The sequence below is a fragment of the Fistularia commersonii genome, chromosome 6 (assembly GCF_037954325.1).
Source record: "Fistularia commersonii isolate RoL2024-O1a breed Wild chromosome 6, RoL_Fcom_v1.0, whole genome shotgun sequence".
NCBI lineage: Eukaryota > Metazoa > Chordata > Actinopteri > Syngnathiformes > Fistulariidae > Fistularia > Fistularia commersonii.
Genome location: NC_141289.1, coordinates 6,880,921 through 6,904,406, shown reverse-complemented (window position 1 = coordinate 6,904,406; position 23,486 = coordinate 6,880,921). Strand labels below are relative to the sequence as shown.

At 48.3% G+C, this 23,486-nt stretch overlaps 1 protein-coding gene across 1 annotated transcript; it reads left to right on the top strand.

Moving 5' to 3' along the window:
- The first annotated feature begins 224 nt into the window (after positions 1–224).
- On the top strand, positions 225–9,940 carry LOC147233248 (uncharacterized). The gene is made up of 10 exons (XM_086147462.1): positions 225–306; positions 2,371–2,524; positions 2,813–3,014; positions 3,100–3,373; positions 4,855–4,896; positions 4,994–5,076; positions 5,155–5,349; positions 5,423–5,522; positions 7,447–8,760; positions 9,613–9,940. The coding sequence occupies exons 2-10, from the start codon at positions 2,433–2,435 to the stop codon at positions 9,618–9,620; spliced, it is 2,310 nt and encodes a 769-aa protein (XP_086003588.1). The 5' UTR covers positions 225–306; positions 2,371–2,432; the 3' UTR covers positions 9,621–9,940.
- Positions 9,941–23,486: the final 13,546 nt, after the last annotated feature.

Sequence of the window (23,486 nt, the reverse complement as noted above, 5' to 3'; positions counted from 1 at the left end):
GATCCCAGGCCTTTTTTAGGATTGAGCAAAAGACGTTTCACCACCTTCATGTACAGTAGTTATGGGAACTCTTGTTGCAGGCTCGTTGATCGAGTTACTATGAACATGCCCTTTCTCACACCACACACACACACACATATGCAAAGTGCTGTCACGTGACTGGGCAGGGCCTGTAGGTGTGTCAGGCTTTCTACTAAACAGGGATTAATAGAGGAACAAGCTTCTCCGCCTCCGTCTGCCTCCGCCAGCTCTCTGCTGCAACCGCACTGGGGCTGCCAAGAGAATGGAAAGTACCTGTGGCTGCAGGTGAGTGTGGACTGGACGGACCGACACACACACCCACACCCACACACACATATAGACAGACGAGGTTTAGGATTGGAGTTTGCAGTCTGGTACCATGGAGAGAGGCAGTCTTTAAAAAGCACTAATCCCCACTTCTTCCGCCGCCCGGAGGAAGAGTATAAGCTTATTTAAATGCAAAGACTTACTGCTTGGAGAACATGGGCGAAGGTTGGGCTGAGACCAGAGGCGCCATGCGGACTCTCAACACAATTCACCTACAAAACGAACCGGCCGGAGTTTACGACAGTTTCAACACTTTATGGCTATTTGTGGCACTTGTTTAATGTTCACCTGTGAGTGAGTCACTTTCAGCAAGCTTTAAAAGTCAGGTAAAAATCAGGGTGTTGTTCGATAGCAAAACGGGGTATCAATTGATTATTTTAAATGAACTCATAAAAAAATAAGAAAAAGAAAGAAATACACGTGACGTTTAAATGAACTTCAAACTTCGGCTCTTTCCGGACGGGTTCGTTTGTACTCGGATTTCCGTTTTCGGTGTTTACATGAAGTGAACAGTGGTTGGAGATGGAGTCCTTTTCCTTCACACTTTGGATGAATTGGGACACTTAAAGATATGAAGATGTGCAGGTACTCTTTTGGAGTGAGGAAGATGAAGATGATCAGGAACAAGTAATTCAGAGGCACAGCATAGGTTTTGTGTTCTGGAGATAAAGTCAGACTGGGATGGTTTGGACATGGATGTTGAAGATCTGGGTGGAAGGATGTCACTGCATGGAGGAAGAGAGGAGGTTTATGGATGGAGGGAAAGAGGACAGGAAATTGGTTGGTGTGAGAGGAGAGAGTTGGAAGCAGGTGATCGGCTGTGGCGACCCCCGGAGGAAGGAGGCCAAAGCAAAAGAGGAAGTTGGAAAAGAACATTTAAATATTTGGTTTCTATCAGTGGGAAAAAATAATCTGCTTGTCCTCTCTGTAATTAATTATTGTGTGTTCCTTCTTGTGTAATTGACGATTCTTTGCTCTTGGAAAACTCCCTTAGAAGAACATGGGTCAAAAATATTTTAAAAAAATATATATATTGTATATATATATATTGTGTGTGTGTGTGTGTGTGGGTGTGTTTATATAAATACAGGACTGTCTCAGAAAATTAGAATATTGTGATAAAGTTCTTTATCTTCTGTAATGCTATAACAAAAACAAAAATGTCATACATTCTGGATTCATTACAAATCAACTGAAATATTACAAGCCTTTTATTATCTTAATATTGCTGATTATAGCTTACATCTTAAGAAAACTCAAAAATCCTACCTCAAAATATTAGAATATCATGAAAAAGTAATTTTTGTTTTTTTAATTGCATTACAGAAGATAAAGAACTTTATCACAATATTCTAATTTTCTGAGACAGTCCTGTATATATATTTAAGTTGAATGCGGAAATTTAGCATACTCCCATATACATTTAAATCTAACCTTTTTTTCTTCAAAAGTGATAAAGTGTGAATTTAAAAAACAGGCTTTTAGGCACTTTGATACTTGAAGTAAGACTCCGTACACACTAGAACTGCTAGCATGACGTAGTTAGAATAATTTTAGACTTACAGTAAATTAGAAACCAATTATTTGATCAATGTGAGTCATACAATTGTGTTTTTTGTGGCAAAAATATATTTTTTCCTCACAGTTTTGGAAACATGTCAGGCTTTTTTTGGGTGGATTAAAAAAAACCCAACTGCCTTGACAGCATTTCTCTGCGTTTCTTGCTCCGCAGATCCAAATGATCGATAGGGGAACGTTATCATCCGGGGGCTGTGACGTTACAGAGAGCAGGACGTGTTCGGGCTGTAATTATGGGAGTCAGAGTCAACAAAGGCCTTCAGATCCCTGCACTCCCCCGCGAAAGTGTTTTCGAGCAGCGGTTAGACATTTTACACTCGCAGCCGGGAAAAAGTAATGTGCCCGACTAGACGGTATTGCAGCTAAACACACTGCCTCGGACACAATCTAAAATATGCAAAGTGGGGTTTACGTTCAGTTACCACGACACCTCCCTCTCACAAGGCTCACCTGACGACGGGGACAGCATCACATCTGGAGTGGCCCCCCGAGTACCTTGTTTTGGGATGGACGAGCGGGAGACTCCGTTGGAGAGGGAGCACTCTCTGCAGGTGGTTCTTCCAGGCGGCCTTGAGAGGAACGTCACGGTGCATGGAAGGTAAACCCCTTGCGATCATTCCGTGCATGATTTGGTCTCGACTGTACCGTTCCACTCGGGTGAAGCGCCGGTGTTCCAGACACCCAAATTCTAATTGCTTCTGATGCGGTGCCATGAGTGTGTGACTGCGCGTGAATGTGTTAGTAAAGTTGGCACCTCGTGCAGTCCCTTGGCAGCCGTGACCTGTGAGAATGTGACAGTGATGTAAAACAGCCCTGAGCTAGACTAGAAGAGGGATGTGAAAAGGCAGTCTCTTCACCGACTCTCCTGGTTTCCTCTCCCTTCTAGCCAACCCGTGATGGACTTACTGGTGACACTATGCGCCAGTTACCGCCTGAATCCGTCCGATTACACCGTGGAGTTCCTCTCTCCCAACAAGAACGACATCAGCTTCAAACCGAACTCCCCCATCGGTTCGCTGGAAGCTGAGAAAATGGTGCTCAAGCCTAAAGGGGCGGAGGAGAAAGTCAAGCGGCCGTACATGCCGGAGGTGAACCTCAACTTTTCACAGCGGTTCATAAAGATGTCCATTGGTGATTGTAACCAGGAGCTCATTTGTTGTCGTCACGTCGCAGGTGACCGTGCGTCTCCTGATCAACTACAACAAGTCGTACAAAGCAGTGGTGCGGGTGAACCCCAGGGTACCCCTGGAGATGCTGCTGCCGGTGGTGTGCGACAAGTGTGAGCTGAGAGAGGAAACAACCGTCTTGCTCAGAGACGGTGAGTCCTGGGAGCCTCTGGACATCAGCAAGTCCTTGAATGAGCTTGGATTGAGGGAGGTGTTCGCTAAGGACACGGCAGCCAGAGAACCCGAGGACTGTCAACAGAGAGCCAGCACACCTGACATAGGTAAGGTAAATGATGGGGTTATTTAAAGGAGGGAATGGTTATAATAATGTATCCTTTATTAATCCCTTGTTGGGAAATTCGTTTCCCGCAATTAACCAATCCTGGATGAACCGTGACGGCAGTAGGCTGCCGTCGGGGGTTCAGTGTCTTGCTCAAGAACACTTTGACACACTAGGGGGAGCCGGGAATCGAACCAGGAATGTTCAGTTCCAAAGGCGATTGACTACCTCCGGCCATGCTGCCCCCAAGGGCATATAGGTGTGTCTATATTATGTGTGGAATGAGAGGGTGAATGGTTGTACATTTCCATATGTGGCCCTGTGATCGTCCAGGGTGAAGCATGCCTCTCATCCGATGACGGCATGGATAGGCTCCAGCACCCTAGTGACCCTGAGTGCAGGATAGGCAGTATAGATAATGGATGGGTGAATAAATACCAAGGGATGGCGGTGATTTGATTCCCAAGCAGCTAGAAGTTACCACAATGATGTGTCCTGCTGTAAAAAGAACAACCTTTGTGTGAGTGAAAATTCCAGGGTGACCCTGAAGGCACTTCGCTCACACTCTCACGCTCATCCTGTTTAGCGTTGTCGGATCCAGGCAGGTGACAGACAACACGGCCGCCGCCGCCGCGGGAAGTTCTTGCTCCACTAATCATCTGCGTCTGACTCGGGATTAACTACAACACATTTGTTTAACAAACCTTTTTCCATTACAACTGTTCATCATTGATTAACTAATAGCAGGATTGTTAGCATGCAGTCAGATGAAATCTCTTCCTCCTCCTATAGGCTGCTCCCTTATGGGATCCTGCCTCCATCTAGCCCTCTCCTCTTATACCAACTAACTTCCTGTCCTCTTCCCCTTCATCCATAAACCTCCTTAGGCTTTCCTCCAGACCTGCTGCCTGGCAGCTCCAACCTCAGCGTCCTTCAGCCTTCCATCTTCACCATCTCTCCTCTGTCCATGTCCAAACCATCTCAGTCTGACTTTATCTCCAGAACATCTAACATGTGCGGTCCCTCTGATTCCTAATCCTCTCTATCGTTCTCACTTGCAAAGAGGAACCTCTACATCTTCACCCTAGCAGCCTCCAGCTCTTCCTCCTGTCATTTCTTTGTTATCAATATTATCATTACTGTTTTGCATGGAGTCATTATATACAGCAATATACTGGGGGCTTGTTAGAGCCTTTTGAAGGTAATTTGCACATTACCTGAAGGTTTGTCTGCAAGGTGTTGTCCACATCTCCTCTAGGATTCCCCCATACTTGTGCAAGCCTAACGCAAGCCTCTGTCTTTTCATAATCTAAACAGAATATGTTTGTTCATCCAAGGGTCAACCCTCCTTTAGTGGAGGAGATGCTTGTATTTTTAACCAGACGATCCTTCTCAGGCTGGTCCTGAGGTGGACGTTCTCTTGTTTTACAAACGCATACAATGGCTCCTACAGTAATGGAAGTTTTTCCTGGTTTGCAACAGTTGTCACACCGACGAAGGTCATCTCCCCTCCTCCACCACAAGGTAATTAAAAGAAGGAAATTAAGGAAACTTTTTATGGCCGCAGAACTTTCTAGCTAAGTGGCCATCGACAGTCAGCCTCTTCTCTTGTGGTATGCAGATCTGCCAAAGAAGAAGAAGAAACAGAAGGAGAACCTATGGTTCCTCAGCTTATTCCGGAGACGGAAGAAGAAGACCCAAATGGTGGGTAGCTCGGGCCAGCTACAACTGATTTCCATTGAAGCTGCTTGTGGACACAAATATGCCTTTCCCTCCACAAAGGAAGGGGCGGTGAGTGCTCCTGCTTCTCCTGGTCTCAACAAACAGAGGGCCGGCAGCAGCGACTGCTTGGACGCCTCTTCCCCCGACGCCCTGAAGGCGGACATGCTGAAAAAGAGGCGAGCGCCGCAGCCGCCCATCGGCGCGTCGCAAAGCGTCCCCGCCAGCCTGAGCAGCTGCCACGTGGGAGAGGCTCAGGTAGGTTGGTGAGCATCTCCTCTCTGAGATGATCAATGAGGCCTGCTCCCATCATGAGGTGGTAACTCTGCAGAAACCTGAAGACACCACCATAAGAAGGACCAAGAGGAAAGCGCCGCCACCTCCTTCCATGAAGAGTCACCAGGAAATGCCCACAGACACTGCAGAAGAAGGTAAGAGCTGGTTAACAATATCAAAAAAAAAATGCGTGAAGATGTGGACGTAGCTACTACAACAGGCCGTGGAGCAAAAATACTGGTTCGTGACTTGTTTGCCAAAGTGCCGCCCTAGTGGATAGAAGAGGAACTGCTTCTCTTGTTTGCGAGCCTTCTATTTAGCGCTCCGCTCCTCAAATTACAGGATGCGTAAGTTAGCGGAAAGCTAAATCCAGCTGACCTTTTCACGGTATTTCAGCGTAAATCAGATGGGCTTAGAGTCAGTCCTGCTTTTTCGCGCAGGCGCTAAACCCGCCCTCGAGCCGCCAGCCAGTGTGTCTCTCCCGAGGTCAAGAGAGATTGTAGTTAAATCGAAATTAGAGATGCAAACGCCATCGAGGAGAAGACTTTTAGCACCTGAATCCGGCAGCATAGGAACACCTCTATCAGACGGGGCAATTTAACCCTGTTCGGGGCAATTAAAGCGAGCCGCCGCCTTGTTCCCAGATAAACCCCTCCATTGTCCAGGCTTTTCTTCCCGAGTATTAGTCCTTCTGATACGCCTCCCCGCCCTGGGCTCGGGCTCTAGTGCACGGCTTTTTTTTTTTTTTCTTTTAACAGATCTTCTCTGGAGGATGTGAGGGGACATTGGCCGTGTTGTTATGCGGGATTATGAATTACGAGCGAGGCGCTCCCGATGTGCACACAGTTTTGTGCTCAACTCCGTCTCCTCTAGTGTTCTAATTATTAGCGTTTTACTCCCTGACTGTTTTCCTTTCGGCCGTGGCGTGGTGGCGGGTCGGTCTCAACCCAAGGTTGAACAAACAACTCCTCGCCGGGAATGCGTGATCACGCTAAGGATGCAGCCCTCCCACAAGTTTTTCAACATTTTAGAGTTCTGACTTCCGTGAGAACGCATAGTGAAGGTCACGGGGAGGTGTTTATTTTCTAGTTTGGAAGGAAGTGGTAGCTACAGGGCGAGGATCATAACGCGGTTGTTTCTTTTCCCGGACCAAAGATGGCCGCCCTAAGGCTCGGCTTTCTATCCCTGCCCACAGCGCTTCCTGAGCGGGGGGACTGAGGGCTGCTGTGGTCGTCTGCTTTTCCTCTCCTCCTTCCACCGACCATACTCCTCCTCCGCCCTTCTCCTGCTCCTCCTGCATTGGCCTCCCCTCTTTCTCCTTCCACCTTAGATGCTTCCGTGGATGTCTCACTTGGCCCGCTGCTCCCGGTGCTCTCCGTTCAAAGTGTCTCTACATGCACTCCTCTATAAGTCATGTGTCTTTCTTTTACATCTACCATTCTTTTATTTTTTTTGCAGTTTTCTTTTTGTCTATTAAAACTTGCAAACAAATAGCTTTGGTTCTTATTATTTGTAACACATCTGTTTTTTTCTATATGAAGTTACCACTTTAAAATTGAAACTAAGCAATGGTCTCCGAGTTTGTCAACGCAATAAACATTAGTTATTTTTCTTTCGATTTGCATATTTGTTATCAATTATGTTAGTGGAAGGGGGGACAAGGCCATGGAATTAGCTGGTGTGGTCGGAGAGGATGCAGAGGAGAGGGCTAGATGGAGGCAGGGGATTGAAGAAGACGGTTCCCATGTCATACAGAGACATAAAACCATTCATCCTCATTCATATGTCATAGAGGAAAAACAACTATTCATCCTGTCATTCACATGTCATACGCAGACATAGTACTAATCACCTTCTCATATATATGTCCTACACAGACATTACACTGAATATATCAGTATAAACATCTGATGAGATAAGATCATTTCATAATCAAATATAAATCAGTAACTGTACATTGCAATTCAAAGAAGACAATGTTACCACAGAACACTAGAGGTGCTCTTGTAGATGACGGGGTAACAATTCCAGTCGGTGGTCCGTTGGTTTCCTGTTGCTAAGTTGCTCCTGTCTCTCCAGGGACCGTGGGCTCCCTGGATGACCTCAGAGACAGTGACGGGTCAGATTCGGTGACCGTATCGCTGTCCTCATCTTCATCCCCGCATCCATCTCCATCCTCCTCCTCATCCTCATCTCCATCGCTTTCTTCTGTTCACAAAGCCAGTGACCGCATTCCACCTCCGGTTCAGGTGAAGAACTCTTCCGACGCCCGTTGTGCCCTCGCCAAGGTCCTGACCTCCTCAATCTCCAAAGGGACCCTGGTGAGGCGGCTGAGGAGCTCTAGGCTCTCCGACGGCTCCTCCTCCGTCTCCCAGCGGGGTCCGAATTACGGTAGCGCTCTCAGTGCAGAGCTGACGTCGGTTCCCGATCGCGGCCCCCCTGCTGAGCAGGAGTGGGAGGACCTGGCACAGAGGAGAGGCCTGACCACCTTCAAGGTGGTTCCCTCAAAAGCGACGCAACCCCAGGACCAGCAACTTTGCCCGGACCCCCTAGAGAACATGCTAGATCATGGTAGGACGGAGGGGGATCCCTGTTCCCCGGACAGATTAACGACTCCATCACCCCAACCTGAACCGGAAGCCGATTCTGAGGAGGTGGAGGCATCTGACGGGCCAGCATCTCCTCCACCTTCCCATGATTCAGACTGTCAGGATGGAGCAGGACCTCCTCCATCTGAGGCTGGAGACTCAAGTGTCAAGCAAACCACAGAAGAACCTGAAGTGCCGTCTGAGGAGACACAGACTGTTCTAGGAGATTGCAGAGGTGTGGGACTCACTGGGGAAGAATCTGCTGTGTCATCTGAGGAGACACCTGCCGCTCCAGCAGACTGCAGGGATGAGGAACCTGAGGTATCATCTGAGGAGAACCCTGTTGTTCCAGCAGATTGTGGGGATGAGGATCTCACTGAGGTCTCACTAACCACCTCAGAGGGTCAAAGTGAATTTCTTCCCAGTCCCAGCGAATCTCCTGACACTGATGTGGACCAGGCTGGTTTATGCGCTGCGGAGAACAAAGATGAAATGTCACCGCTCAATGAAGACGCTTTTCCTCCTCCTCCTCCTCCCGTGTTCTACCATGAAGCCTCTGAAGACCAAGAGAGCGCGAGAGAAGATCCCGCCGCCTCCTCTCAGCCCCCGTCCGATCAAATCGAAGTTGTCGGCGGCGACGTCGAAGCCAAGGCGACCTCCTCAGTCCCGTCCCGCTTTGCTCAGGCCGTGGCCCTGGCGGTGCAAAGGTCCCGTCTGCAGAGTCCCTCCAAGGCCGCATTACCTCAGAACCCTGCAGGGCCCAGCAGCACCCTCCCCTCGGCCTCCAGGTCCACCTACCAGTACGGTGAGTATAGGGAGCCTCTGTGTGTGTGTGAGTGAGTGAGTGTGTGTGTGTGTACCATAGAATCAGACAGCCATTCACATGTTTGGACAATGTAGTTCATTGAACTATTGAACCTCCTGAATGTTTCTGGACTGTGGGTGGAACCCAGTGAATCCTGAGGAACCTCACACAGACACGGGGAAAACATGGAGAGTCTACACAAGATCCTCTGTGGGAAGCCAACCAGGGACCTCCTTGCTGTGTTGTGGAAACTCCAACCCCTTCTCCATTGCACCGCCCGAATCCCTACACCACGTTAGATTAAATGCCTACGTCTGCTTGCGGGTTGGTCGCCATAGATACGACCAAATCAACTAATGCAGACAGAATTTGGTGTTTCATCGACAACGACTGAGTAAATCCTCAAAGTGGATTTACTTCCAGTTGGTGCTGTGATGCCCTTACCCACCACGGGTATCACGGGAAAAGGTGAAACTTGTATTTTTGCATTTCACCCGGACCCTCCTGCACAGCCCTCAGATTATCCTGTAATGAATGCCGCCGGTGTGCATATTCCAGGAATAGCTTGTAGCCAAAGAAGCTATTAATATTATTATAAATCCCTATTATTATTAGAAGTGTCGGTGAGGAGACAGCTGACAGAGGCCTACCGCCGCCACTCTTCCTTGCGCAGAAATGACAAGTGTATTTCTGGATGTTTGATGGCGGCCGTTGGCGAGGTGGTGGGGCGCCCTGCTGGGGTTGCTCTGCATGAAATATCCACAAATCCAGCCGAATGTGTTTGTCTGGTCGCTGCGGTGATGGTTTGTTCACCCAGAGAAAGGTGACGTCCCACCCGTCTGTCTCCTCCAGGTGCCTGACCGTGGATGCTGGGACCACGCCGGGTGTTGGACGGACATTTTTTTTCTTTTTGTTTCCTGCACAGCCTGGCGTGACGCTGCCTGCCCTCAGGGGGGAGGGGGGTTTCTTTTTATTTTGTTTTTGACTTTATGTTCACGGGCTGAAGGTAAACATTGGTAGAGGAGGCCAAATGCCCAGGACGCAGCTTTGTTGAACCGAGAGCATCCTGTTTTTTTTTTCCTGACCATTGAAGACGTGCCAAGGCGGACGTCACGCTGACGCGGGAGCTTTTTTTTTTTTTGTGCTCCGTGAACTTTTTTCCTCCATGCAGGAACCCCCCCCCCCCCCCCCCCCCCCCCCCCCCCCCACGATTACTTTTCCTTTTTTCGTGTTTTTCCGTCAGCAGGTGGCAGAAGTGCGTCGGCGTGAGTTTGTAAGGCGCGCAGCCGCGCTCCTGCTCAAAGCCACTGTATCTCTGTTGCTGTCAATGAAGTCCTGCTGCTGCAAACGCCGTCTTCTCTTCACGCGGCCACTGAGAAAAGAGCGTTTATCACATCATGTAATTAACTTTCTTGAAGAGGAGGAGGTGATAATGATGATGAAAATAATAATATCTAATGCATTAAAACAACCTTCGTATTTACTGGGGACAGAGGAATGTGCTGCATCTCCCACACTCGAGTAAAATAAACCCTAGCTGCAAACGTTCCTGCCAAAGATTCCAACACCTTACTGAATAAACTCCGTCCACTTTGCACACACACACGCACACACACACGCACACATATGCTGTTATGTCTTTAACAGACCCCCGTACCTCAAGGCAACACTGCATAGCTATACTTGGGTGCCAAAAGAATCCACACTACTATACGTATCGATCGGGCCCTGGCCTTGGAGGAACAGCAAGGAGCTGTGCGAGGTAGAGACCCAGCCAGAACCGCCTGTGGCTAAAGCTGCGTGTTTGCCAGGCCTGAGCTGAGTGGGCTCGCTTCAAGACTCCCTCCCTCTCCGCTGCACCTGAGGAGAGAGGGAGAGAGAGGAGGACGGGTTGCTGGTGGATGATGGGAGGTGACCGCTGACCCTGTCGTGTTTCCGCGGCGCTTCCCCCCCAGAGGGGGGAGCCCGGCCCTCAAGGGCACCGCCGTGTCACACTGCTGTTGTCATGGAGAATGCCATTACCGCCCCTAAGGGAGAGATCCACGTCTTAACGTTTTCTTTTTAAAAATACACACACGCGTGGAGGGGAAATGCACCTACTCTCAGAGCTGATATCCAGTGTAAGTGACAACTCTGGCATTATCCTTTTTTTTTTTTTTTTTTTGGCAGCGAAAGGTTGTATTTCAACTTGAGAATCTGCGTTTAACTCCGTCCCGTGATCACAGAGACAAAAGGCTACCTGAACGTACCATCCGGCGTAGCATTAAAAAATGTCATGTACGATCTGGCGTGCGCGGTGAGAGGGGGTTAGATAACCATCAGCGGCGATTGAGACGTATACAAAAGAGCACAGACACATCTCAGATCCCACTTGAAAAATCAAAGATGGCGGGGTAAGGCGGTGAAGGAGTGATTCCAGACGCTCATCGCCTTTTCAAATCGCAAAAATCCATCAACAAAAAAAAATCTAAGGAGCTTTTTCTCCCCCACTCCTCCTCGGCAGATCCAGCCCAAGGAGCCTACTCTCCTTGCACACACTCCGGACCGAGAGGAGCCCAGGTGGGATTCATAACATAAATTGCATTTTTTATGTACGTGCTAGGGATTCAAGGCTGACCCCCCCCTTCCCAACACACACACACACACACGCACACACACTTAACTGCCTGCCGACAAATAGAAAAAAAATAAAGACCCCCGGTAATATAGAGATGGATGGATGACAAATTAAAGGAAAGCCCTGGATGAATAAGTGTGGCACAGGGGTCGCCCAATGGGTTTGATGGCGATGAAAAGGATGTGAATTATCTGCGCAGCAGAGCACGCCGAGCCCCTTGGTGCGGAGGGGGGGAGGGCTGTCCGAGTTCTGTGGCTTCCTCACAGGGCTGTGTGGAAACTTTGGAAGATGCAGTTTAATACAGAAAAGGCGCAAAAAAAAATTATTTGTGGCCTATCTGCGTGTCCAGGTCCAGATCAATAAAACCTGAAGGCATTCTACACCATATTTTGGGGCAATTTTATGATGCATTACACTCAAAATAAACAAATATATGATTGACATGAGTTCTGCCCAATGGTGTGTGTAATAAGAGATGGCTTGAATTGAATTAATACGCTATTAAATTCATTGCCAATTCACAGCCTGTGTTTGCACTTTAAATCACTTATTATCTGCATTCATATTCAATAGTTTTTGATGCTTTTGTTGGTCAATTGAATCATTTCAGTTGTATTCATCTGTAATTGTGCAGCTTACGGTAGATGATCCTATTGTTTACGAAAAGGCTTGATCTATGTTTCTTCTGCATCTGTTATTTTATTTCTCCCGATTGCCCTGCAAATTTGCTTTGTCTCATGGTGCTCTTTGTTTTGCTGCCTTTACAAAAAGCTGTTTCCTGTTGTGTTTGTTATGGTTTTACAAAGTTCGCCACTGGGTTAAGATTCAATACAATCACAAAAGGCCAGGGGTAAAAAAATATGGTGAAATATCACCACAGAGTCATAGGGAAAGGCCAGCTGCAACAGGCAGCCACGCGGGAGCCGCCATCTTGGCCGATATGAGCCAGAAATTCTAAAAAAAAAAGGATGATTATTTCGTCCTTAGAAGTGCTTGAGTTTGCAGGTTGGGACGGGGGTCGGCTTTTGGTCTGAGCCCCTCCAACCCTCCCGCACACACCGGCCCTTCTCAGTCCTCTCCGTGGCAATGGAGGTTTGGACTACTTTTTTGTGGATGCGCTTCATGCGAAGGTGCGGAGCAACGAGAGGACGGTGAGAGGCTGCAGGCAGCGGCCCAACCTGCACAGAGCTTAATATGCACCACACACACACTCACACACATGCATTTAAAATCAATAACCCAATAGCTGGCCCACACAAATAGCGGTAATACACATTTATCATTTATTTATTCCTTCATCTCTCCATTCATCTCTATTTAGTCCTCCTGTGATGTGTGTGTACAGAGATGCCCACAAGCCGGTGCGAGTCAGAATCTGATTATAAAACGGTGAGTGGGACCCCCGGGGGCGCGCTTCACGTGATGCGCCGCATGTGTTTGTGTATGTGTGCGAGGGGCACACATGCGCATCGTGGCCGGCTAATGTATGTGTGTTTACATGGCACCGGCATGCTTTGGTAGAAATAATCAATAGATGAATCACCCGGAGCGCTACCGGCCTCCCCAGGCCGTGTGGTTGCAGCTTAATGCTATTCTTTCCATTCACCTTGGGGACGGCATCCGGCAGGCCTCCCCCTGAAGTGAGGCACAGTTGCCTAAAACACTGTGCAGCGCTGCAGGGGCTGCTTGGAAAGTGATGCAGGGAGAGCACGGTTGACCCCTCACCTCCTCCATGTTTGCGCTCGCTTCCCTCCTCTTTGGTAAAGCTGCATATCACACGGTTGCCGGCTCATTGGCGTTGTCAGATGCTTACAGTGGTGTTTCTCTGCATTGTGCTGGTGGTTAACTGGTTCAAATGTTATGGAAATGATATTTACCTCTTCTTTGATCCTGTAAACTCCAAACAGGCAGGGCCTTTTTTCCCTTTCCCCTGGTAAAAAAAGACTTAAAGAGTTGCTATAAATATCAAGGAAAGGGGAAAGAGAAATATCCAAAACGGAGCCGCGGCGCGTTCAAATCAATCACGTCTCAGGATTCTCCGCCGCTTTAAGTCATTTTCGCACGGCTCGATTCCTGACGCCTGGCGGCGCGGCAGGAGAGGAGCACTGGGATGCCTCTGACCGCCGGACGCGGTGAAAGACTGACTGGAAGAGCCCCTTTCGTCGTTGCTTCCCCCTTCGTCCAGCTCTTCTAACTGCCAGGGAGCAGAGGATGCAGCTCACCCCTCCACCCCCCCCTTGCTCCACGTCTGCGATTTAACGGCGTGACAAACCGACACAATCCCAGCAGGCCATTTGTCAGTGCCGGCCGCGGCCCCTCGCTCTTTCATGCAAAACAATGTTCCCCCCTCCGACTCCTGACTCTTAAAGACTGTGTATATATATTTATATATATAGTTATATATCCATCTGTGACTGATGATCACGGCGGCCGGTTGGATGGACCCACGGCTGCGGTGCCGGCCCCGCACCAATAGGGGGCACAGTAATCCCTGCTTCCGAGCCGTGACGCGACGGCGGGCCTGCTGATAAAACACACCCGCTGCTCCGGGACGGTTCGCTGGAGCAGAACCGACACCGTCAAACTTAAATGGGCTGTTGTTGTTTCTTATTGTGCAGGAAATACACTAGAGTATTCCGTACAAATGTGTGCAAAATGCAGATTATTTTTGTTTTGAACTGTAGCAATTTAGTCAGGGAAAACACCTGGTTGGCGGTGAAACGTTCGTTTAATAACCAATAGCCGTTGCTGGCCAAAGCCACGCCACAGAAGTCTGCAAAACAAATAACTGTTCCGTCTCAATTCCAGGTAAAAAAAAAACAAAAAAAACAAATTCCTTGCACTTCAAACCACACCCACAAAATTCCCAGCAACCCCAAAATCGCACAGAAATCAAGCAGCAACATAAACCCCAACATTGGTGAATCAGACTGGAAAAAAATCCAGGATCTTCTAATCCAATAAAATCAATTTGTCGGTGTATCCCACTTATTTCCTGCAAGAAAGAGGGAGAAAAGAAAAACATCCCGACGGGATTATCGCACGTCTAAATCCAGATTATGGTGTTGTGCGTCGAACCCGCGGGTAGGCCGGGGAGGCGGTTCGGCGCTCGGGAGTCCCCCTCCCCGTCCCCCCTCGCTGACAAGAGGGAGAAATAAACTATATATTTTGAACTCTCTTCTTCTTTCTCCTCCTGTCTGTCATCATTAATAATTCATTCCTTTTCCTCGGATGCTAAAACAACAACAAACAGAACAACAGCTCGGATAATGTATTCAGTCAAAGGCTCGTTGTTTGGTGGGGCGGGGGGGAAGGGGAGAGAGAGGGGACAGCGAAAATGTGCACTGGAGTGAGACAAGAGAGCACCCCGACAGGGAGAGGCTCAATGTCACTCTGCAGCGTGGCAGGGAAGGGAGTGGAAAACAAACGCCAGAGGGGGATAAATGTGGAGGAAATAAAATAATAATTTTTGAAAAAGAACGAAAGAAAGAAAGAAAGAAAGGGAGGAAGGCATGAAGGGACAGAAGCTCCGGTTTGTAAGTCATAAAAGCCCAATTAGAGGCTTCGGGGTCCTGAAAGGGAGGACGACAATGAATAATTTGTGGCTGCAATTATTTCAAGCTGATTGTGTCATTAAAACGGGTGACGGGGTGGGGTGGGGGGAGAACGGAAAGAAAAAAAAAAATGTATATTTTGGAGGAAAAGCCGGCGTGAAAGCTTTGAAAGCAAAGAAAAGAAACAATAATTCAAGGTTACCTGGACGTCGTGGTCGTCCTGCTCCCCGGCTGCCCATTGACTCAGCCGCCTCACTTTAAATCTCCATCCCTCCACCCACTCCCCCCCAAACCTCCACCCCTCCACCCCTCCGTCACTCCTTCATTCGGAGGAGCTCGACCTTGAGTGTCTCCGGTGTGAACCGGCGCCCCGGCTTTCACATGACGCCAGAATGGACCCTGACTCATTCAATTTAAACCCCTCACCAAAGCACAATACCAGGCAAATTAGCTGCCATTATTTAGACACTTCCGTGCCCCCAATTTGAGGTTGTGCGACAATTAGTTACGTTTGTCTCCGCCATCACCGCGGCCGCGCCCGCACCTCCCTCCACCCGCCCTCCCCCCCCTGCAGCAGCAAGCCCCGGCCTCCTGGACCAGACTCGGACAGGAGCAACGAATTAGCACATTAAATGCTAATTAGGTTGTACAGAATCTGCCATCCTGATTTTTTCACGAAGAAAATGGCACATTGGACAATTGGATTCGAAAGAAAAAAAAAACTCTTTTTTTTTTTTTTTTTTTTTTTTTTGGGGTGGGTGTCAGGGGTGGAGGGGAGCTGCTCCAATGCTGCACCTCCATCTTTTTATTTCCAACCCAAAGTTGTTGACGGGATGTGGGAATGAACCCGAAAGAAGGAGGATCTTCATTCCAGGTAGGCTATTATTACAATTTTGTTTTTTTTCGCTTTGAAAAGGGTAGGGGTTGAGGGGGGGTTCAAGTCGGCGCCAAGGCTTTTTTCTCTCCCGGTGTCGAGGGAGAAGCGTCGATTTTTATGACTTCAGACTTACATTACCGGGGATTCGGACAGACGGAGTAGCCGCCGTGCAGCAGACAGTTAAACCCCTCTTTGGGCCACCAGGGGCTCCAAAAGCAGGGCGGGGGGTCAGGAGACTGTCGAAGGCGTGACATGAAAACATGATTTAGTCCTTTAATTATGATGTTTGTTTGTGGCGAACCTATCCCCATGCAAGAAGATTTCTTTAGCAAAATGTAATAATAATAATCCCACCAGGATGTTCCTATGGTCGCGAGATGAAATCCGTGCTTGTATGAGACCGGGGAACGTGCAACTGTACCACTCATTCATTCTTTCATTCACTTTCTTTATCGCTTATCCTTTCGTCAGGGTTAGAAATATGCAACCATTCACCCTTTCATTCACATGTCACAGCGAGTTCACGATCACCCGGTGTTTTCACGTTTGAGCAGTGAGGGTGCTGTGCCAGCAGAGGGCACTAACACAGGAAGTCAGCTCAGCAGCTCGGCAGTCACACCTGAAGACAGCTAGCCTAGCTTATGCAAAGCAAGCTAATGGTCATCAGACATGCAGACATGCATCAGGTGGCTGGAGCTAAACCATTTAGCTGCTTGGTCTGCCCCCCCGCTTTTCATCTGTGCCAGCGAGGTTACCGAAACTATTTGGGTTGTCTGTGTGTGTGTGTGTTTGTATGTGTTTGTGTGTATTTGTGTGTGGGTGGGGATCTGGCGTCATACACACACACACATATTTTCACCTGGCAGACGCTTGTCTCATTAAACTCCAGGGTAAACAAACATGGACTCATGTGTCGTGCAGCCCGACGTGTGAGGACTTCATCTGCAACACATTCAAACAGTTCCCAAGGCCATTTAAAATGAAATAAAATAAAATAAAATAGATAAAATAAAATAAAATAAAATAAAATAAAATAAAATAAAATTAGGGCAGCATGGTGGCACAGTGGTGCTTCAGCCTCACAGCACAATTGGTTCGATTCTGACTAGGGGACCTTTCTGTGTGGAATTTGCATGTTCTGCATGGTTTTTCTATCCAGTTTCCTTCCACAGTCCAAAAAAATGTGGCAGGTTAATTGTAAAATTGCAGTGAATGGTTGTCTGTCTGTATATGTGGCTCTGCAATTGACTGGCGACCAGTTCAGGCTTTACCCTGCCTCTTGCCCAATGACAGCTGGGATAGGCTCCAGCATCCCCTAGGATAAGCGGTAGACAATGGATGGATAAATTAAATTAAATTAAATTAAATTAAATTAAATTAAATTAAATTAAATTAAATTACATTAAATTACATTAAATTACATTAAATTAAATTAAAAATACCACCTTACCATATGATGGTATTTTGATTTCTGATTGATGATTTTTGACATATGTTACTGCTTTGCATAATCGGTCATTATATTATTATTCATTACATTACTGTTAGCATTTAAAGAATCCATATCATATTATTATATTATAGAGAAAATCTATTATAGATAGATAGATAGATAGATAGATAGATAGATAGATAGATAGATAGATAGATAGATAGATATTTGCTTACTTCTCTCAAGTAACTTTCAAGGCTTCAACTTTTGCAGCAACCAGAGGCGCCTTGTAAAGGCAAATAGAAGTAAATAACAATGTCTATATGTGTGTGTGTATGAGTGTGTGTGTGTGCACGCTGAAAAGAAAACACGCCGGCTTGTGTGTGTGTGTCACCATCGTTCCTTGGATGTGATCTGAATTCATGGTGTGATACCTGGGGTTTATTAATTCAGGGCCGCCGAGACGGCTGAATAATGAAATTTAATGAAAATTTCAGATGGACTAAAAGTCAGGGAGCTTCTGTCATTAATTTTAAAAGCACACATACCAGCGGGGGCTTCGCGCCGTAATGATAAATTCCTCCGACGGGCTCGGTGGCGACCGGGGCCCCGCCGGCCCCGCCGAGACAACTGGAGGGTTTTTCAGAATCTGCTGGAATTCCAGATCTTATTATATGCAATATCTGGAGGAAGTTTTTTTTTTTTTTTTTTTATGAGAGAAACGGTGGCTGCATGCCGCTGCACGCTACGGTGCTGCTCCAAACACATTTTGTCTGAAGGTGGGAAAGAAAGGCTGGGAATTAGCCAAGGGATAAAAGGCCCGGTGGAGAGCCGTGGCGCTAACAGGTAGAAAACCCAAAAAAGCAGATCGATTGGCCTGATGAGGCTGACGACAAGCCCTGGTCTGTTAGCCAAACAGCTCGGACCTGGCCCCCTTCCCGGATTGGAGCGGGGCATGGATTGGAGAGGATGAAGATGATGCACCAGCTGTCGAACCAACGAAGACCAACAAATCCGCCAAGAATCTCCTCTGAAGGGAGATGTCAGTTTCTCCATCGCCGGAGGCCAACAAGTTCACCGACTCCCTGGCAAAGCAGATCCAGTGTCTGGAGGTTGAGAGGGTCACATCCAGAGGACACTTCATCTCAGATGAGTCCATCACAGAGACTTCTCAACAGATTCGGTTGTTTCTGAGATGTGGAGGTTTTCTTTAAAAGCGGAGAGGATCAGGACTGCACGTGTTAGACGTTTTGGAGATAAAGTCACACTGACATGGTTTGGACATGGACAGAGGAAGCAGGTGAAGATCTGGGTGGAAGGACGCTGAGATTGGCAGATAAGTAGAGAAAGACCAGAGAGGTGGTTTATGGATGGAGAGGAGCGGGACACGAAATGAGAAATGAGTGAGAGGAGAGGCAGATGATGGGTTGTGGTGATCCCTGAGGGGAGCAGTCCAATGGAGATGAAGACAGACACCTGACACGTCCACCGTCTCCGTGTTGCTTTACTGAACCGGCACGATAAGCGTAAAAACATGGCGTGGCGGGGGCTGCGGGGGATTGAGTCCAGCTGGTCCGTGCAGCGCCCTCATCCCCACTCTGGGCCAGCGGCCCAGCATGGGCAGAGCTCAGCCAGGCGTGCTGCGATGGGACCGGGCCGAGGAGGCCACATGTGCTCTGACCCTGGAGGAGATGGGATCCTCGGCCGCCGAGGAACCCGCTCTCCGCTGCTCCTTCCAGCGGCATAACGGGTCACCTTCAGCGGGGGCGTGAGGGTGGGGTGGCGGCCAATCAGGAGGAGAAGGAGCCGCCACGGGAACATCCCGCCGGCAGATTGCTCTCCAGGCCCGGACGACAGAGGAGCGGGAGTCGTGACTGGAATCCTTGCCTCCAAATGAAGAGGGTCTCAGGTGGGCTCCACTCCAGCGTCCACTCCTCTGGATTTCCATCTCCAACCTCATCGTGTTCCTTGAACAGAAGTTCCTCACAGAAATCCTGAAGGTGTTAAAATCTTCTGGTCTCCCCCAGATGTTTCTCGTTCTTCTCGTGGATGGATCAGATGAAGTGAAGCTCACCTGACAAAATACAACTCCGAGCCCTGCATGTCATCCCAGAAAGAGAAGGGACTTAGCGCTTAGTGCATCCCAAGAAACAAGACAAGAAGAAGGGACCAGACAAATCATTCAGTCATTCATTCATTCATTCACTCATTATCCATAATGGTTATCCTGCGTGGGGGGGCTGGAGCTTATCTTGGTTGTGATTGGGCAAGAGTAAAAAAAAAACTTGCCCTCTGATTCACACATCACATGGAGACACGCAACCATTCACTATCTCATTGACACCTCATCTAGAAAAGTTCACCCTCTCACTCACATGTCATACAGAGACACACAACCAACCATTCACCCTCCCGATTTCACCTCATTAAGAGAAATAACTATTCATGGCCTAATTTCCATTTAATATGTAGGCATGCAATTGTTCACCCTCTCATTCACACACACACACACACACACACCGATCCCCTGCAGGTTGCTAACCAGGCCATCGGGTAACTCTGGGTTTGAGGACCCTCCACCATGCAGACGAGACGAGGTGGGAAATCGTACCGCCAACCCTCCCACTGCAGGGACGCCCTGCTCCGCCGGCAGAGCCGCATGCTGTGCAAACAACTGCTCAAGACAAAACTCCTTTGTTTATTTCCTCCGCCGCCGGGACCCGGGAGTGCTGCAAACCCCCCCCCTGCCCACTGGCATCTCCCGCGACGACGCCTCAGGGGGGACTCGGGACCGAAGTTTGACTTGAAAATCCTCACCTATTCTCATCCCATCTCGCCCGACGCCTCGCCGTCCACCTGTTTTGCAAACACGCCGCAGCTCCGTGACGGCGTTCGGCAGCCCCCGGTGTCCCGCGGGGGCTTATTTTCTCAGGACTTGCCGAAATAAAAACCCCGGCAGCGGCGGACGGCGAGCGCCGAGTATCACAGGGTTTTAAGCAGGCCTCGGACACACAGCCTCCTTTGTCTCGTTAGCTCCTCGCACACCTGCGCGCCAACACCGGGATTCTGTAAACACGATCTGCCGAACGAACGTCGCCCCAGTGATGTTTGACACACACATTTAAAAAATGAAGAAATTAGACATCAACTTAGTGTACATTTGGCAGCGGGAAGGTTTCCCTGCATTTACAGCCGGGCCTTTTGAAGGTGTTTGTCAGAGCTGTCAGGCGTTGTCGTCACATAAACATGTCAGCGGCAGATCCCGTTCCCGGCCCCCCGTCCGCCCGCTGACAGCGCCAGCCTCGCTTAAATCCCGCTGCAGCGTGCCACTCTTTCATAAACAAACAAACGCAGACAAAAGACGGCCCGATTCTCACATGTCGAAATGCGAGTCTTTGAAAGCCAAAGAGGAAGGGAGGCGGCGGCAGCGGTGGTGACGGCGGTAGCGGCAGCGGCAGCGGCCTCCTGCTTAACTACCCGCTGCTTTTGAATAGCATTAGAATACATGAGGACTCCAAGACAGTGAGGTTCTCTCCCCTGGTTCCTAATGTATGACTATTTTATATGGACAGGAGCGGTGTGTGTGTCTTTGTGTGTGTGTTGGGGGGGGTCTGTCTGCGGGGGTGATTGACACGGGCCCACATTAGGAGCAGCTTTTGGAAATGGGCCCGTGGAGACCCGGCAGAGCGGTTCTGCTGAAGGAGCTGTGCCTTCTTAACCCTGCTCATTGGTATGCCAATGTGCGCTCCGAACGGCAAGGCCTTGCAGACACCCAACCACACGCACACACATATACACACACACACTCACGAACATAGACACACACAGGGCTTCGCAGACACAATCCCATGATGATACACGGCGCGGAATACTGAATCAAAATACTCTCCAATTAATAATCACACTCTTGGTTTTTCAGGCTCCTGGCGAGCACTCTCTGGCCCATGCCTGAGTTTGGGCGGGAAAAACATACACGCTTCGACACACACACTCTTACACACGCGCGCGCATGTATGCATGGCGTCAAACATGTCAAATTTTAAGTTGGAGGAAACAAGAAGGCGCAGGCCCTTGAGTCTGTCCTTCCCGTCTCCTCCTCCTCTTCCTCTTCCTCCCCCCCTGCATGTGACAAAACCGGCGAAATTTAAAAAAAAAAAATGTTTAAATTCGGTTTTAGATCTGGCTCGCCGCCGTGAGAGGAGGAACATGTCAACCGGCAGACTGCTGTCAGGTAAGAAGACAGAGTCTGGCTTTCACCCTATCGCGACTTTGAACTATATGACGATGAGCAGACAGATTGTTTTTGTCACAGAACCAAGTGACCTTGAACCCCGAGCGCCGTCTTTTCAAACTCCTCCGCCGCACATCTAAAAATATTCCCATCAGAGGGAAACTGATAGGATTTACAAGACCCTAATGTCATTGCAAAGAAACGCCAGCGCACACATGCGCGACGTATTTTTGTCTTTATCATTGGGAGGGAGTTATCATTTAGCAAGTTTGGAGGTCCAAGGTGAGACAGGGATATTTGAGTACGCCTAATGAAAGGCAATATAAAAGGTGCTTCTCGTGCTGTTTGAAATCAGCTTGTTTTGTTTCCCGGCTCCGTTACATGTGCTGGCACTAATTATACAAGCGAGGTAGTCCTCTCACATTCAAAACAGAAAAACTCGACCGTTTTTGACATGTTCATTTAAAGTTACTAATCAGATGTAAATATGCAAAGCAGGTCCCGTTGGGATTTCTTTGATATGCAAATTGTAAGTGCAAACAAAGGTGGGGGTGGGGGTGGGGTGGGGGGGATGAAGGCTTTTTTTTCATTTAAAAAAAAAAAAAAACGTGAGATGATATTGTCATAATGTGCACTAAGAAAGAGAGGAAGTTGAATTTTACAGCCTTTTTTTTTTTGGGAGCGGAGCTCCACACTACTGTTCATATATCAAACGCTGCGTCCGATATGAATCTGCTCCCATTTGCAATTCGCCTGCATCCCAACATGTAAACAGCCATGACAGTGCCCACCCCCGACCCCCTCCCCCTATCATAACACCAACTTACTGGCCAGTTATCTGTTTGATGGGTTGTAAAGCGAAGGTCAGTGTTTCCATAATTCACTCCGGCGCCATAAATCATATTATATGATCTGCTCGGTGTTGGCGGCACGGTCGCTGGCATGTGCTGTTCACTCTGAATGCAGAAAACGACCAATTCGCTCCTGTATAATACGGCACTTATGGGCACGGCTCCTTGCATGTGTGCGCAGGAGTTTGTGAAGATATTGTTTCTACTCTTTGGGCGCCCACCTGTACGTTCAGATGCGCCGCTGAACCCCCCCGACTGGTCGGCCATTGCCATTTTCTGCACGCTGGCACGATATTAGCCGTCACACGCTTCGAGCCGCAAACTGACAAAAGTCCCTTTGTGGTCAGCGACGGGAAGCAATGGAGGGAAACTGACTTTTATTGACACCAGGCTGTCAGAGTGGAGACAGCGCCGCTGTTCATTTCCAATTTCAGCGCGTAGATTGGACTCCGCTGCCGGGCTCTCCAGTGTCTCAAGCACCATTTTCTGAACCTATGGTGTGGAAAACATGATTTAATTCCTGTTCAATGCTTTTCATCAGACTCTCCATCTCCCCAAATCGTCTTTGTGTGGCATCATATTGGAGGAGTAATTGTGCATTGCCCGTGGATGTGATGGTGCAGGGCAGCGTCCCCTGGTAGGATTACAGTTTAGAAACATTGGACCCCTCCGAGCAGCAGCGCCTAGAGTGTTTAATTACATATTATTCTGTTTAAGGAAAAATAAAAACATTGGCGATGTCTCTTTAGTGGCAGCACCCCATGCATGGCCACAGCCAGGAGCAGGAACGGCCGCTAATGGAGAGTGACTGCAAACCAATATGATCAATATTTCAATTACACCTTTGCCGAAAGGAGCATGAGGCCGCTCCTTCAGCAGTAACATGTTTATTCATTCAGAAATGGAGGCTAAATACTCTTCAGCACAAGAACCCTGTGCTGATTGTGCAGTTCACATTTTTATTGTTAATATTGTTAATACTGTTATATTTATCATAATTATTAGCACCATATACAATTATTATTATCACAACTATTACTTTATTCATTATCATCGTTATTAGTATATTATCATGAATTCTTCTTCTTCTTCTTCTTCTTCTTCTTCTTCTTTTTCTTCTTCTTCTTCTTCTTCTTCTTCCTCTTCTTCTTCTTCTTCATATTA